The sequence below is a fragment of the Cucurbita pepo genome, chromosome LG15 (assembly GCF_002806865.2).
Source record: "Cucurbita pepo subsp. pepo cultivar mu-cu-16 chromosome LG15, ASM280686v2, whole genome shotgun sequence".
NCBI lineage: Eukaryota > Viridiplantae > Streptophyta > Magnoliopsida > Cucurbitales > Cucurbitaceae > Cucurbita > Cucurbita pepo.
In genome coordinates, this window is record NC_036652.1 from 1,083,126 (window position 1) to 1,096,966 (window position 13,841).

General features: G+C 36.2%; 2 protein-coding genes across 3 annotated transcripts in view; one reads left to right on the top strand and one right to left on the bottom strand.

Annotated features, from left to right (window-relative positions):
* Positions 1–4,146, top strand: part of LOC111811955 (cytochrome b5-like) — a 5,380-nt gene extending 1,234 nt beyond the window's left edge. For both annotated transcript variants that reach the window (XM_023699033.1, XM_023699032.1), the window contains 3 exons: positions 1,701–1,836; positions 3,570–3,636; positions 3,742–4,146. In XM_023699033.1, coding sequence (XP_023554801.1) covers positions 1,701–1,836; positions 3,570–3,636; positions 3,742–3,992 — 454 coding nt within the window. In that variant the 3' untranslated portion in view covers positions 3,993–4,146. The remainder of the gene's footprint in view (positions 1–1,700; positions 1,837–3,569; positions 3,637–3,741) is intronic.
* A 731-nt stretch (positions 4,147–4,877) lies between these two features.
* LOC111811091 (BTB/POZ domain-containing protein At5g48800-like) lies at positions 4,878–9,726 on the bottom strand. The gene is made up of 4 exons (XM_023697820.1): positions 9,147–9,726; positions 7,744–7,810; positions 5,819–6,991; positions 4,878–5,613 (listed from the first exon to the last, which is right to left on the bottom strand). Exons 1-4 carry the CDS (start codon positions 9,227–9,229, stop codon positions 5,080–5,082), a joined length of 1,857 nt encoding a protein of 618 aa, XP_023553588.1. The 5' UTR covers positions 9,230–9,726; the 3' UTR covers positions 4,878–5,079.
* Between the last annotated feature and the right edge of the window lie 4,115 nt (positions 9,727–13,841).

Below are 13,841 nucleotides of genomic sequence, written 5' to 3' on the forward strand. Positions count from 1 at the left end.
TTTTTTTTTTTTTTTTGTTGTGTTTGTCGTAAAAATAAAATAAAATTATAATGGGAATGAAGAGTGTGGAAGGGAAGCAATTGGTTTGGAGAGGCTGTCCCCATTTTTCGGGGAGCTTTGAGGTCGTAGAAATTTGCTTAAACAAAGTTTTGTTACATTTTTTTTAAAAGAAAATGCATTTTTAATGAGAAGCTATCAAAGCTTCCTTTGTAACTTTGTTTCAATATTTGGTTGGAAAAAATGCAGTTTTTTTTTTGTTTTTTTTGTTTTTTTTTTGTTTTTGTTTTTTTTGTTTGTTTGTTGATAAATTTCCATACAAAATAAATAAAAAAAAAGCCATAAAATTTGTATTTTGTTTTTTAAAAAATATATTTTTTTTAATAATACCTTCAAATAAAAAAAATAAAAAAAAATCTGAAAAAGTATTGGTTACAATAAATTTTTTAGTTTTTTATGGAAACTATAAATACCTTAGTTGACCGTTTCATTAATATCCTCCAAAAGTACTTTTATATGTCTATTTTTAAAACATATTTATGAAATTTTAAAAGTTATATTAACCCCTTACATTTATAAGAAAAAAGGCTCAAAAATATTTTTATGGTCGATGTTATAGAAGAAAACTATCTATTGACACTTTAGATTATCTCCAAATTTTTTAACGTTATTTTTTAAAGTTTATGAGTATTTTTTGAAATGTGGTACTAACGATGAAAGTATTTTTGAATATTTCAAAAAGTTTAAAAGTGTTTTTGAAGTTTTAAAAAAGTTAAAGTGTATTAATAAAACTTTTGAAAGTAAAAAGGTATTTTTGAATTTTTTCTAAAAATTAAATGGTATTTTTGAAACCCCTATAAAGTTTAAAGGTATCTTGAAACAAAATGTTAACGGTCGGTTAAAAATTAAGGACAATGATATTTTTGAAATTTTCTTTAAAAGTTTTAAGAGTATTATTGACGGTTTGAAAAGTTGGTAATTATCCGGGTTTAAAATTAATTTAAGCAATCAAAAGAACCTGTATATAAAAACACTTAAAGGAAAATATACCCAAATAGAATAGTTCTCTTAAAATCTAAACCGTTTGCTAATATTAAAAAAAATGCTTAAAACAAAATGTATTTTTGAAGAACACTCAAACTAAAATATTCTTAGAAAATAATTTCAAAATAGGCTCTTAGTTGCTATATAAATATAGTAATCCTCCATAAATTAAATAATTTCTCCCCACAAAAAAAAACTTATAACTTACTTAACCTTAATTATTTAATTTGTTATACTGGATTCATGAATTAAAATGCTAATATGCTAAAAATTGATACAATTTAAAAATCTTATAATGGTCATTCTTTTAGAATTTATGGGTAAAATATAAACTTTGAAGATATTAGAAACAAAATTGAAAAATATTCCAATATTAGGAACTTGTTTTGTATAGACTCAAAAGTATATACATACTTGGAAGAATTCGATGTCAAAAAAGGTATTTTCCCAAAAATATAAATTCTTTTGACTTTTCTGGTATGAGTGACAAGAAAAATTGAAGAAGAAAGGTTGGTATGAGATGGCATTGCATGAGCCTCACCTGTCCAACGCTCATTAGGAAATAAAATCAAAGAAATCTTGAGATTCATTGTCCCACCAACCCCATTTCCCAATACCCTTAAAAACCTCTAAATCCACCGCCGCTCCTTTGGCTGCAGAACAAGAAAGATTTGCCTCCCAGATTACACGACACTCTTCCAAGCTGCGACCATGGATGGCCGCACGGTGTTCACTTTGGCTGAGGTTGCCTCCCACGACAACCGCAACGACTGCTGGTTGATCATTGAGGATAAGGTATGTGTTCATTTGTCTGTGTGACCCAATGTGGCTTTAAATTCTTTACATGGCTCGGCTCTTATTTTCTATTTGATGGGTTTCTGGCTTTTGCTTTCCTTTTTATGATTCTTTTCTTGTTTCTAATTTATATGGTTCACGGTTCACTGGGTATGCTTTCTTTTGATTGATTGAGTTTGATGAATGGGATTACTGTTCTGTGTTCTGTTTGAGACTGAATTGGGCTCGTGAATCTAGTTTAGGTCGTTTTGATTTGATAGGTCTCTAAAATCACTAATTAAAACTCTAAACTTTTAATTTTGTATGTAATATAGGCATAAAATTGAATTCAGTAGAACCTTAATCATTTGATCTTGTCTCAGACCATTTTTGTGTGATAGGTAAATCATATTAGACACAAAAATAAAATGAGTTAACTAGAGTATAGTTTAATGGATTAAAATATATATACAGTTTAATGGATTAAAATATATACACGCAGTTAAAGTGTCTCCATTTTTGTAAGTCGTTAAACTATTTTTGTAAGTCGTTAAACTCAAAAAAGTTACTTATTACATAGTTTTTTTTTAAAGTTGATAGACCTATTAAACACCAGACTAACTTAATTGAGTCGAAATGAAAACAAAAAAAGTAATGTGTTAATATGATAGAGAACCAAATGGGAGTCACGGGATAACCCAAGTGACCAAAGCTTAATAATTACGAAAATCCTAGAATAAATAGGTCAATATGTTAAGTAGTGAATAGGGTTTCTTAGAGTTGTCCTTCATGGATATTGTATCGGATAGCGGGTGCAAAATCCAACTTTCGACACATGAGCAGAGGTGCAATACCGGCACACCCGTGCTACTCGGTAATGTCTTTGAAAAACCTATTTCAAAGGAAGTCGCCCGAGACACTTGTCTCGGAATGCTTGCTTTCATTGTGACATACACATGTGCCACAGGGTAGCTCGCCTAGGCTACAAGGCTCAAGTGTAATGTGGAGCCGACACCATGCCTCCCCTATAGTATATTTTGAGTCATTTCCTAACTAGCGAGTGTAGACATGATGGACATGACTCCAAATTTTGCGAGCATTCATATTTCATATGGATGGACTTAACTCCAAAACTGCATGCCCAAATTCCCTTCGAAATCTCGACTTTCAAGGTTAAGGCCTAGGACCTTACTCGACCTTTCAACACGCCTATCTTTGACACTCTGTCTACTCATTGCTCTTATCTTGCTTATTCCTCGTCTTCTCTTCAATGTCCACTCTGTGTGGTGTGTTAGATGGCACACCGTCCTCCTTGGTCTCATTATGGTACTTGTTTAGGCCCTCGTGTGGTCGATTGGTGCCATTTGAGGGTCGCCGCTTCTTTTATCGTATCGTGAGAGTTAAAACCTATTCTAAGGTTGTGACACTAGGACACTAGTTGCAAAGTGAATATAACTCCAATATTTGTTAAACACATGTTGAACAACTTTGGATTTCCTTCTAGTAATAACATAATATATATATTTTAGAAAGTGTATATTTTATTACAGTTGTCTTTGATTTTTTTTAAAATGACATTTGATCGTGTTTCTATAGTGTCTTATCTGTGTCTATGTTTCTTACCTGCATATTGTTTGCGAGACAACTATGAAGCAGTATGAATGAGTTTCGCTCCAGAAAAGATATCATTTATATTACTGATTATGTTGTGCTTGGTATCACTTTCATTTTGTTCATTTGCCTTAATCCAATAGGTATATGATGTGACAAAATTCCTCGAAGACCATCCTGGTGGTGATGAAGTCTTGTTGTCAAGCACTGGTAGGGAACAACAAACGACGATACTTTTTCATTGCAATATGCTCCTAATAACATTTGTTAAATGAACGGATCATAATATAATGTTTGAGGGCTTGTTATCTACAGGTAAGGATGCAACCAATGATTTTCTCGACGTCGGGCACAGCAGCGCTGCTAGTGCAATGATGGAAGAATTTTACGTAGGCGATATCGATAGCTCGGTTATTCCTGCAAAAGGAGAGTACATTCCTCCAAAGCAGCCCCTATACAACCAAGACAAGACACTGGAATTCATTATCAAGGTACTCCAGTTTCTAGCTCCCCTGGTAATTCTAGGTTTGGCTTTTGGCATCCACATCTATACCAAAACGACTTAAACGTTGAAGTTAGTGATCGGTCCAGTGGCTTTTGGTTTTTAGGTCAGGTTTGTCTTCGCGAACGGAACATCGTTGTTTTTATTGTCTTCCTTTTATAAATTATTGTTAGTGAAAGAGAGTGATTGAATGGTTGATGAAAATATTATATTATGAAGAGCAAGAATGCTATATATATATATATAGAATACAAAAATATATATTTTCAAAACTAAATCAACTCGTGAACTCCTAATAAGGAGATTTAATCAGATAGACAGCAATCCTCTTTAACAATTATTGAAATGTTAAGTCAAAAAGTGAAATCTAGTGATTGGTTCCTAGGCTATGATTTTAGTCATTTATACCAACAAGAAACGTTCTAAACAATGACATTTTGAACATTTACTCAAAGGATAGCCTTTATCGTCTTTCAAAAGAAAAAAGAAGAAATGAGGGAGAAACTAGTGATGATTGCCATGAATGCAGCGAGGGACCCCAACCTTGATTAGCTTGCACATGTTGGCTTTCCAACTCGGGAAAAGCAGCCCGCACCAAACTCACATGGTCTTTTGGTGAAAGGTGTTTTACGCTCTTACGTGATATTGAAAACCACTCGATCGATTGGAACAAAATTTGTGCTATTCAACACATTGTTGTCCTATAGAGCATGACTCTGTTCTTGGAACTGAACAAGATTTGGCAAACGAATACGAACAAAGACTTTAGTTTTGTTGTTTGACCCGATCTCCCCTCATTGAGACCTAACAAAATGATTCAACTTCCATTCACCTGCACCCCATATAAATACATACTTTTTTCGCTTGCGAAAAGTCCTAACATTAGTATGAGTTCGTTCGTGTAAGGGCTGATGACGAATTCCACGATAACAAGAAAGAGAAATGAAAGTTGGTCGGTAAGTAACATTCAATACTATTGAGATTTGGTTACCAAAAACATCATCGATAAAGAATTCTTGGCAATACTAATCATTTACAGGCTACAAATAGACCGAACCATTCTCGAACGAAAGAGGGGGAAAAAGGGAAAAACTTGCATTTACTTGACAAAGAAAGAGGCTCTGCATTGCTCTGAGTGATGTAAATTGGAACTATTCTGCACTTGTACATGTTCTTTCAATCACTTTGGAATCCGTCCTCAGTGAATGTTTCGATGGCGAACTCGAACCCTTTGAAGAGCTATTCCCAAAGAAGCTCATTTTACTAAATTTCCTCGAGAACGAAGTCATAAATTTACGAGAACTGGACTTTTGCATATCCCTCCTCATACAAACATGTTCTTTTTCGAGATCATTCAATCTCATCCGTAGTCGAGCCAGTTCAAGTTTTAGCTCCCGATTTTCTCGTCTCAGTGATGCATAATTGTCTCGTGGAGACATTGCTGCACTCAATGCACCACTGCTAATCCTCCATGATTGATGCGAAGGTTTGTAGTCTTCGTCACCACAAGAATTCGACAATGCGTTACGAAGCCTCAGTTGCTCGAAATAAAGGACTTGAACCATGCATTGGAGGGGAAGGCGCTCGTTTTGAGCAGCATGAGCTCCGGCCTCCTGCGAGAGCTTCTGAAAATCTATTAGCTTGCAGAGCTTCTTCTTGTCTAAATCTGATAGACCTTGATGAGCCTGTGGCAATGAAAACATCAAAAGACACAATTATAGAACCTGGTGCACAATGTGAAAAACTGAAACCATGAAGAAATGAAGAACAATCAGTTTACGAGGTTCAACTATAATCTCGTTCCTCGACTGGTAAAGGATCACCAAGTAACTATAAGAAAATAGAACATGAACTCAAACTTAGGCCGTGAGGAAAAGCGCACATACGTACCTTAAGATAGATATCAATGGCTCGATATAATCCATCGTGGATGGTGCGTGCATGCGAAGGTAAGGAATCTGCAATGACCATGAACTTCGAAAGCTTGAGGTTTGCATCCGGGGCAATTTCAGCAAGGTAGTTGTCTACTAATTTGGATACTTTAAACAACGCACTTTGAGATGGCGAACGAGGACTATCCGATTCAAAAACGGAGGCATCTTCCATATCGTCCTCGCTATCGTCTTGTTGAGAGAAGTTTACCAAGATCCTGTGGACCGTGTCAACATCAAATAAAGTATCAGCTGAATGTTTGAAGGATGGAATCAGAAGATCATCAAGAGTAGCGATATCCAACTGAGATCCTATCCTTCGCTCGAGGTCAAGTCTGCAAGCAACAGAGCAATCAAGCATCACAGCACTCCTCAGAAGCCCAAAAAGGAAACTGATTGGAATAGCCAATTTTTCAACTGGAAAAAGGCTAACTATTGTTTCAACAACAAGTTTTTCTTGCCCGTATGAACTCGTAACAAAATCGACCTTTGTCTGGCCAGATGGGTTCCATAAACTGGATTTCTTTGTTAACTCTCTTTGAGCATAATTCACCAAGGATGCACCTATGCTCTCAGGACGAACCCCTCGACACTTCATGGCAGTAATGACTCGTTCATACAAGTCGACACGAAGAACAGAGATATCCTCGATCCACCAGTCGCTATCACACGTGGCCTGCTTGCTCATGTGAAGTCTCCCTGAACTGCTATACTCCAAGCGTGAGAAGCTCGAAGCAATTTGCTCTGTACAAGCTTTTGATGCTATTGCATCAATGCAGCGGCTAACTACTTTCAGCTCATCAGCTAAAGGGAGCAGATTCTCACATTGTTGCAACACTTCAACACACATTTCAAGGTTCTTCGAGACGATGCTCTCAAGATATTCTTCAGCTCGAGAACCAAGATTATCCTTCGAGAATTCTTCACTCATTTCAAGATAATCAGATGCACAACATAGCTGAGCAACATTTCCTGGAGTAATTTCGAAGTTGATCCCATAACAAAATTTTGCTGCTAGCTCAAAAGATTCAGCACCTCCTGGTAGATTAAGAAGCTCCACCTTCGAGATGTCGGAATCCCTATGTTCTGCAACTAACCTTCGAATCCGCCCACTTCGAGAGACGAGAGGGAACTGCATTCAGTAGTTGAGTTAAACCAGTCATTCATTAGGAACTATAGATTTCAGCTATAGGATAGGCAGAATATATGTTCAAGTCCAGAACTCTAATGGATTTTCTCTATATACATTAATGCTTTGTCTCTACAAGTTCATGTTTGCAGGATGAGAACGCATTATGTAGGTATTATTCAGAAAAACATATTGAGGATTGTTGGGAGGAGTCCCACATTGGCTAATTTAGGAAATGATCATGGGTTTATAAGGAAGGAACACTATTTCTATTGGCATGAGACTTTTTGGGGAAACCCAAAGCAAAGTCACGAGAGCTTATGCTCAAAGTGGAGAATATCATACAATTGTGGAGAGTCTTGGTTCATGTCAATAGAATCCTCGAAAGTGTAGTCAAAAGTGACTCGTTTGTCGAACAAATGATGTACTTTGTTTGAGGACTCCAAAGAAGGAGTCGGGTCTCGATTAAGGGGAGACTGTTCGAGGGCTCCATAAGTCTCAGGGGAGGCTATATAGTGTACTTTGTTCAAGAAGAGGATTGTTGGGAGGGAGTCTCACATTAACTAATTTAGGGAATGATCATGGGTTTATAAGGAAGGAACATTATCTCCATTGGTATGAGGCCTTTTGGGGAAGTCCAAAGCAAAGTCACGAGAGTTTATGCTCAAAGTGGACAACATCATACCATTGTGGAGAGTCGTGGTTCCTAACTAAACACAGTGAGGAAACTACATCATTCAAGTTGTTAGTGTTACCTTATGCAAGGAGAATGTAACTCCAGCCACTTCTATTGTAATATCGCTAGGAACATCGCGGAAAATCCTACACAAATCAATAGCCAATTATTCACAAACAAAGGTGTCCAAATTTAAACTGCAACTCCAAAAACTGTGCTAAGAAGAAAACAGCCATAGAGAGAGAGAGAGAGATCTAGCTCTTTGTTTTGCAATAAATGGATTTGGAGATACTTCAAAATCTAATGGAATTGTCTATGCCATTTACAAACTAAAAGAGAATTCACGCAGATTCCATCAATATGCAGCACACCATACAGTGAACAAAAGGTAGAAAGCATTGTGTAGCCAAAATAAATCTAGAATTTCAATATGGTAAACATGTAACCAATAAACCAACTCTTAAGATGACAGTCAATCAAAGCAGAGCGTCTAAATCATTTCGGAACACACGAATCAGTGCCAAACGAGACATCAATTGATGTACCATAAATAAATCCTAAACCGGACATGTAATGGCCCAAGTCCATTGCTAGCAGATATCGTCCTCTTTGGGCTTTCCCTTTCAAGCTTCCCCTCAAGGTTTTTAAGCATATGCTAGGAAGAGGTTTCCACACCCTTATAAAAAATGTTTCGTTCTCCTCCCCAACCGATGTGGGATCTCACAATCCACCACCCCTTCGAGACCCAGCGTCCTAGCTGGTACACCGCCTCGTGTCCTCCCCCTTTGGGGCTCATCCTCCTTGCTGGCACATCGCCCAGTGTTTGTCTGCTACCATTTGTAACGGCCCAAGCCCACCATAGTAGATATTGTCCTCTTCGGGCTTCCCCTCAAGGTTTTTAAAGCACGTCTGCTAGGGAGAGGTTTCCACACCCTTATAAAGGATGCTTCGTTCTCCTCCCTGACCGATGTGGGATCTCACAGGACATAACTGGCTTGCGTAGAAAAGCTCCAACTTGAGCGAAAACCAGCATGACAACGTTGACTCTTCAGAACATTCAAATATAAGGGATGACTTTTATTAAGTATGCTTTGATTGAGAAAAATAAAAGAATATACAAGCATACAAGAAAAATAAGCCCCAACAACAAGAAAAAAAAGAGTAACACTAACTATAGATAAAAACTTCAATCGAAAACAACAAGACCCAGCTCAAAATTCAAGTGACTATTAAAACAAACTATCTAGACCAGGTAACAAGCACCCCAATAACAAAACAGCAGAGATCTTGCTGGGTTAGAATAGCAGAAAGTACAAAAGAACAATGACCAAAATGGCAGCATTACACCATAGCTTATAGCATATAACCAACGACCCAAGTTAAGTAGTACACAAAACTGCACAAAAGCCAAATTAACATGTACTCAAGAGCTAGCTGAAAACTACACAGACCAAAAGACAATCAAAGAACAAACAAACAAACCATTCGTTGCAGCGGTGGCGCACAGACTTAGCAAGAGACAACTGTTGCTGGAGCTGGAGCTGCAGCATGTCGCTTCGGTCCATTCAGAGGAAGCGAGCCAAGGGAGAGCTTAGGAAACAAAGGGTGTAAAGAGACATAAACAGAGACAGAGACCCAGTTGAGGAAAGGTCAAGAAGTTCTTTCGCGACTTTCGTCGAACAGGTTGAGTGCATTGTTGGAAATCACTAGATTACAATCTTCCTTTCCAATGGGGCCTTATTGGTGGGTCATACCTTCGATTAGCACGCCACAAATTGTTTGCAATCCCATCAAACCTTGCTAGATTCACTAATTTTGTGCCTTCTTTTTGGGTTTCTTCCTTTTTTCCTCTGTGATCATTTGTGCCCTGTTTGAGCAGGCAAACAAGCGCGATAAAGGGGCAAGAAAATCTGCAATCTTTGAACGAACATAAAAGTCAAAAATCCATTCCAAACTGTGCGATCAAGGAATCAAAAAGAATTATAAAAGAGCGGGAAAAAGTCGTTATTTCGTTTGACAAATCATGATCTCATTTTTCCAAGTCTTCTCCTTCACCCTTTATGAACTGTAAAAGTTTAAAATCTTTTTTCTTTCAAAATATCACTTAGGCCCTCAATCTTTTACTTATTACCATGCACACCCCCAAAATTTTCATACCATTTATTTCATCATTATTGTGCTAAATTATAAATTATATAAAAGTAATCCACAATTATCTTTTTTTAATATTCCTAAACTACCCTTACACAAAAATTAAGAATTAAAATATTCCGTCACCTGAAATAAAAATTTAAAATTAGAATCTACATTTTTACTCATCAAAATATTTATAAAAAGTTAAAGGGTATTATTGTAATTTTAGAATATATATATACGATTTTATTATTTATTTATTTTTTAAATAAAGGACACGAATTTTAAATTATCTTCTTAAATAATTTATGCATATTTTGGAAAAGGAAATTCCATCAAAAGGACAGGCAATCTTTGATTTGATAGTTAAGAGTTATTATTTGTGGTTGTAATTTTTGTTGTTAATTATAAATTGTAATTATTGATTAATTCGCAACATCAATTTGACAATTAATGAAATTTTATGAAATTTAAGATCAATTTATAATTTTTTTGAAAAGGAAAAAAAAAATAAAAATAGACGTGAATTAAAATATTATTGTTTAATTGTTTAAAAATATGAATTAAAAAAGTTCAGAGACATACGAGACAATTTTAAAAGTTTAGGGACCAAATAGACTTTAAATCAAATCTTTTGAGTTACCTGATAACTGACTGTTAAAAACAATAAACTGAAAGATCAGAAAAATAGGAAGAAATCTCAGACTATTATACGGTATTACAAAATACACAGAAAATAAGAAAAAACATCCCACCTCTGACCACTTCCAGACTAAATCAAATAACTAAATTAAATTTAAATCAAATAAACAGACCCATGCGAAAAATACTCCATGCCAGGTAAATTATTATATGATTAATCAAACAAAATCAAGGGACCTTGATAAGATAAGGAATCAATACAAGGGGAATAAGATTCGGATTACCTTGTTGATCGAATATGTCAAGGCAAGAATATTGTTTGAGATTCGAATCACTCCACAAGCAAGATCGATCATGTCTAGCTTGAATGATTCTTGTTGATCAAATATCTCAACGCAAGAACACTTGATTGAGATTCGAATCACTCCACAATCAAGATTGATCATGTCGAGCTTGAATGATTCTACCTGTAACCTAAATTACATAGAATTGCAAAAAAAAAAACTTAGTCATTGGCTAAAGGAAAGCACAAATGCTTCTTTTACTATATTTTCCATGTCTTCGTACAAATACAACATACATGACTTTATATAGCCTCAAAATGAAACTATTAAAGACATACCAAAAGTTGTAACATTCATATTTAATGACCATAATTAGCCATTAGGTAAATGTAAGCTAAAGTAAATAAAAAGTTTTAACCCACCCAAAATTTACAGAAACATGAATTAAAACATCTTTTGATAATTTTGACAATCTTTTCTTCACATCTTCATTGAAGTATATTGTATGATTGATGTCTTTTGGTTCATATCAGACCTTAGTGGTTAATTACTCGAACATACATAGTCTAACCTTTGATATACATAAAAATTAACTCTTTTCTACCGAATAGACATAAAATTCAAAATTTAGAAACTAAACTCGTAAGTCAATCCATAAAATAAATAAATATATATATATATATATAAACACATACATATATAAATTAATGTAATTAATTTTTTTTTTTTTTATAAATAAACTATCGAAATTGAATCCGACAAATCATCGCATCTTTAAACTTTTATCAAATAAGTCCCTAAAGTTTAAAAAAATTCTCACCGGTCCCTAAATTTTCATAATTATCTAATAAATCTTTAGACTTTTAATATTTGTGTCTAATAAGTCCCTAATACATTCTTTTTTTTTTTTTTTTTTTTCAGCACAACATAATTTAATAGATAAAATATCAATATAATCTGCTAAGCGCCTACAATGCTGTAATTTGCAAAGCTAGAGGTCCTTCTAGAATCCTTGCAAAACGTTCACAGAGAAAGCTAACTTAACGGATTGATTCCAACCAAGAGCTGGTTAGAAGATGAATGACTCTTAGATCGAACTTGGAATCTATGATGGTCACTCTTAGATACCAAGACAATTCACTCCAGAATTAGCTTGATCAAAACTAATTCAATGAATCGGTTTAAACATCAAACCTAAAGCAAGGTTTGAAAAAGAACAACAGCCACTCCATTATCTTCTTGATTTGATTCTTGAATCTTTTTTGTATTACTTCTTGTAATTGTTCGTTCGGGTACATGGAAGTGATCAGTTGTTGGATTCATATCATAATCCGCTCTCACGAGTCTGAAAAGAACACATTGGAGTACGAGAAGCAAATAAAAAAAAAAAAAAAAAAGAAAAAAAAAAAAGAAAAAAGAAGAAGGGAGTGGGGGACTAAATAATAAAAACTTATATAAGATGCCAAGATGAAAAAGTAGGCAAAAAGAAAGTATATTATTCTCCTTTCCGCACTTACCCAAATAATAATAATAATCCTCCTTTATCTTTTCTTTCGTTTCACTTTTCCACTCACCACATAAACCAAACAAACCTAAACGGTGAGATCTCACGTCGGTTCGAGAGAGGAACAAAGCATTTCTTATAAAAGTGTGGAAACCACTTTTTAATAGACGTGTTTTAAAATCGTGAGGTTGACAGCGATATGTAACGGGTTAAAGTGAATAATATCTACTAGAGGTGCATTTGGACTGTTACAAATGGTATCAGAGCTAGACACCGGGCAGTGTGCTAGTGGGAATGTTGGGCCTCCAAGGGGATGGATTGTGAGATCCCACATCGGTTGGAGAGGAGAACAAAACATTTCTTATAAAGGTGTGGAAATCTCTCCCTAGCAGACACATTTTAAAACCATGAGACTGACAGCGATACGTAATAGGTCAAAGTAGATATATCGGCTAGTGGTGCGCTTGGACTGTTACAAATGGTATCAGAGCTAGATATCGAGCGGTGTGCCAGCGAGAACACTAGGCCTCCAAAGGGATGGACTGTGAGATCCCACGTCGGTTGGAGAGGGGAACAAAACATTTCTTATAAGGGTGTAGAAACATCTCCCTAGTAGACGTGTTTTAAAGTTGTGGGTTGACGGCGATACGTAACGGGCCAAAGTGAACAATATTTACTAGAGGTGCATTTGGACTGTTACAAATGGTATCAGAGCTAGACACCGGGCAGTGTGCTAGTGAGAATGTTGGGCCTCCAAAGGGATGGATTGTGAGATCCCATGTCGATTGGAGAGGGGAACAAAACATCTCTTATAAAGGTGTGGAAACCTCTCCCTAGTAGACACGTTTTATAACAGTGAAGCTGAAGTGGAAACGTAACGAGCCAAAGTGGACAATATCTGCTAGCGGTGCGCTTGGACTGTTACAAATGGTATCAGAGCTAGACATCGAGCGGTGTGCCAGCGAGGACACTAGGCCTCTAAAGGGATGGGCTCTGAGATCCCACGTCGGTTGGAGAGGGGAACAAAAAATTTCTTATAGGGTGTGGAAACCTCTCCCTAGTAGACGTGTTTTAAAGTTGTGGGTTGACGGCGATACGTAACGGGCCAAAGTGAACAATATTTACTAGAGGTGCATTTGGACTGTTACAAATGGTATCAGAGCTAGACACCGGGCAGTGTGCTAGTGAGAATGTTGGGCCTCCAAAGGGATGGATTGTGAGATCCCATGTCGATTGGAGAGGGGAACAAAACATCTCTTATAAAGGTGTGGAAACCTTTCCCTAGTAGACACGTTTTATAACAGTGAAGCTGAAGTGGAAACGTAACGGGCCAAGACAATATCTGCTAGCGGTGCGCTTGGACTGTTACAAATGGTATTAGAGCTAGACATCGAGCGGTGTGCCAGCGAGGACACTAGGCCTCCAAAAGGATGGACTGTGAGATCTCACATCGGTTGGAGAGGGGAACAAAACATTTCTTATAAAAGTGTGGAAACCTCTCTCTAGTAGACGCGTTTTAAAACGTGAGGCTGACGACGATACGAAACGGGCCGACGTGGACAATATCTGCTAGTGATGCACTTGGACTGTTACAACAATCCAACCTTACCCTTT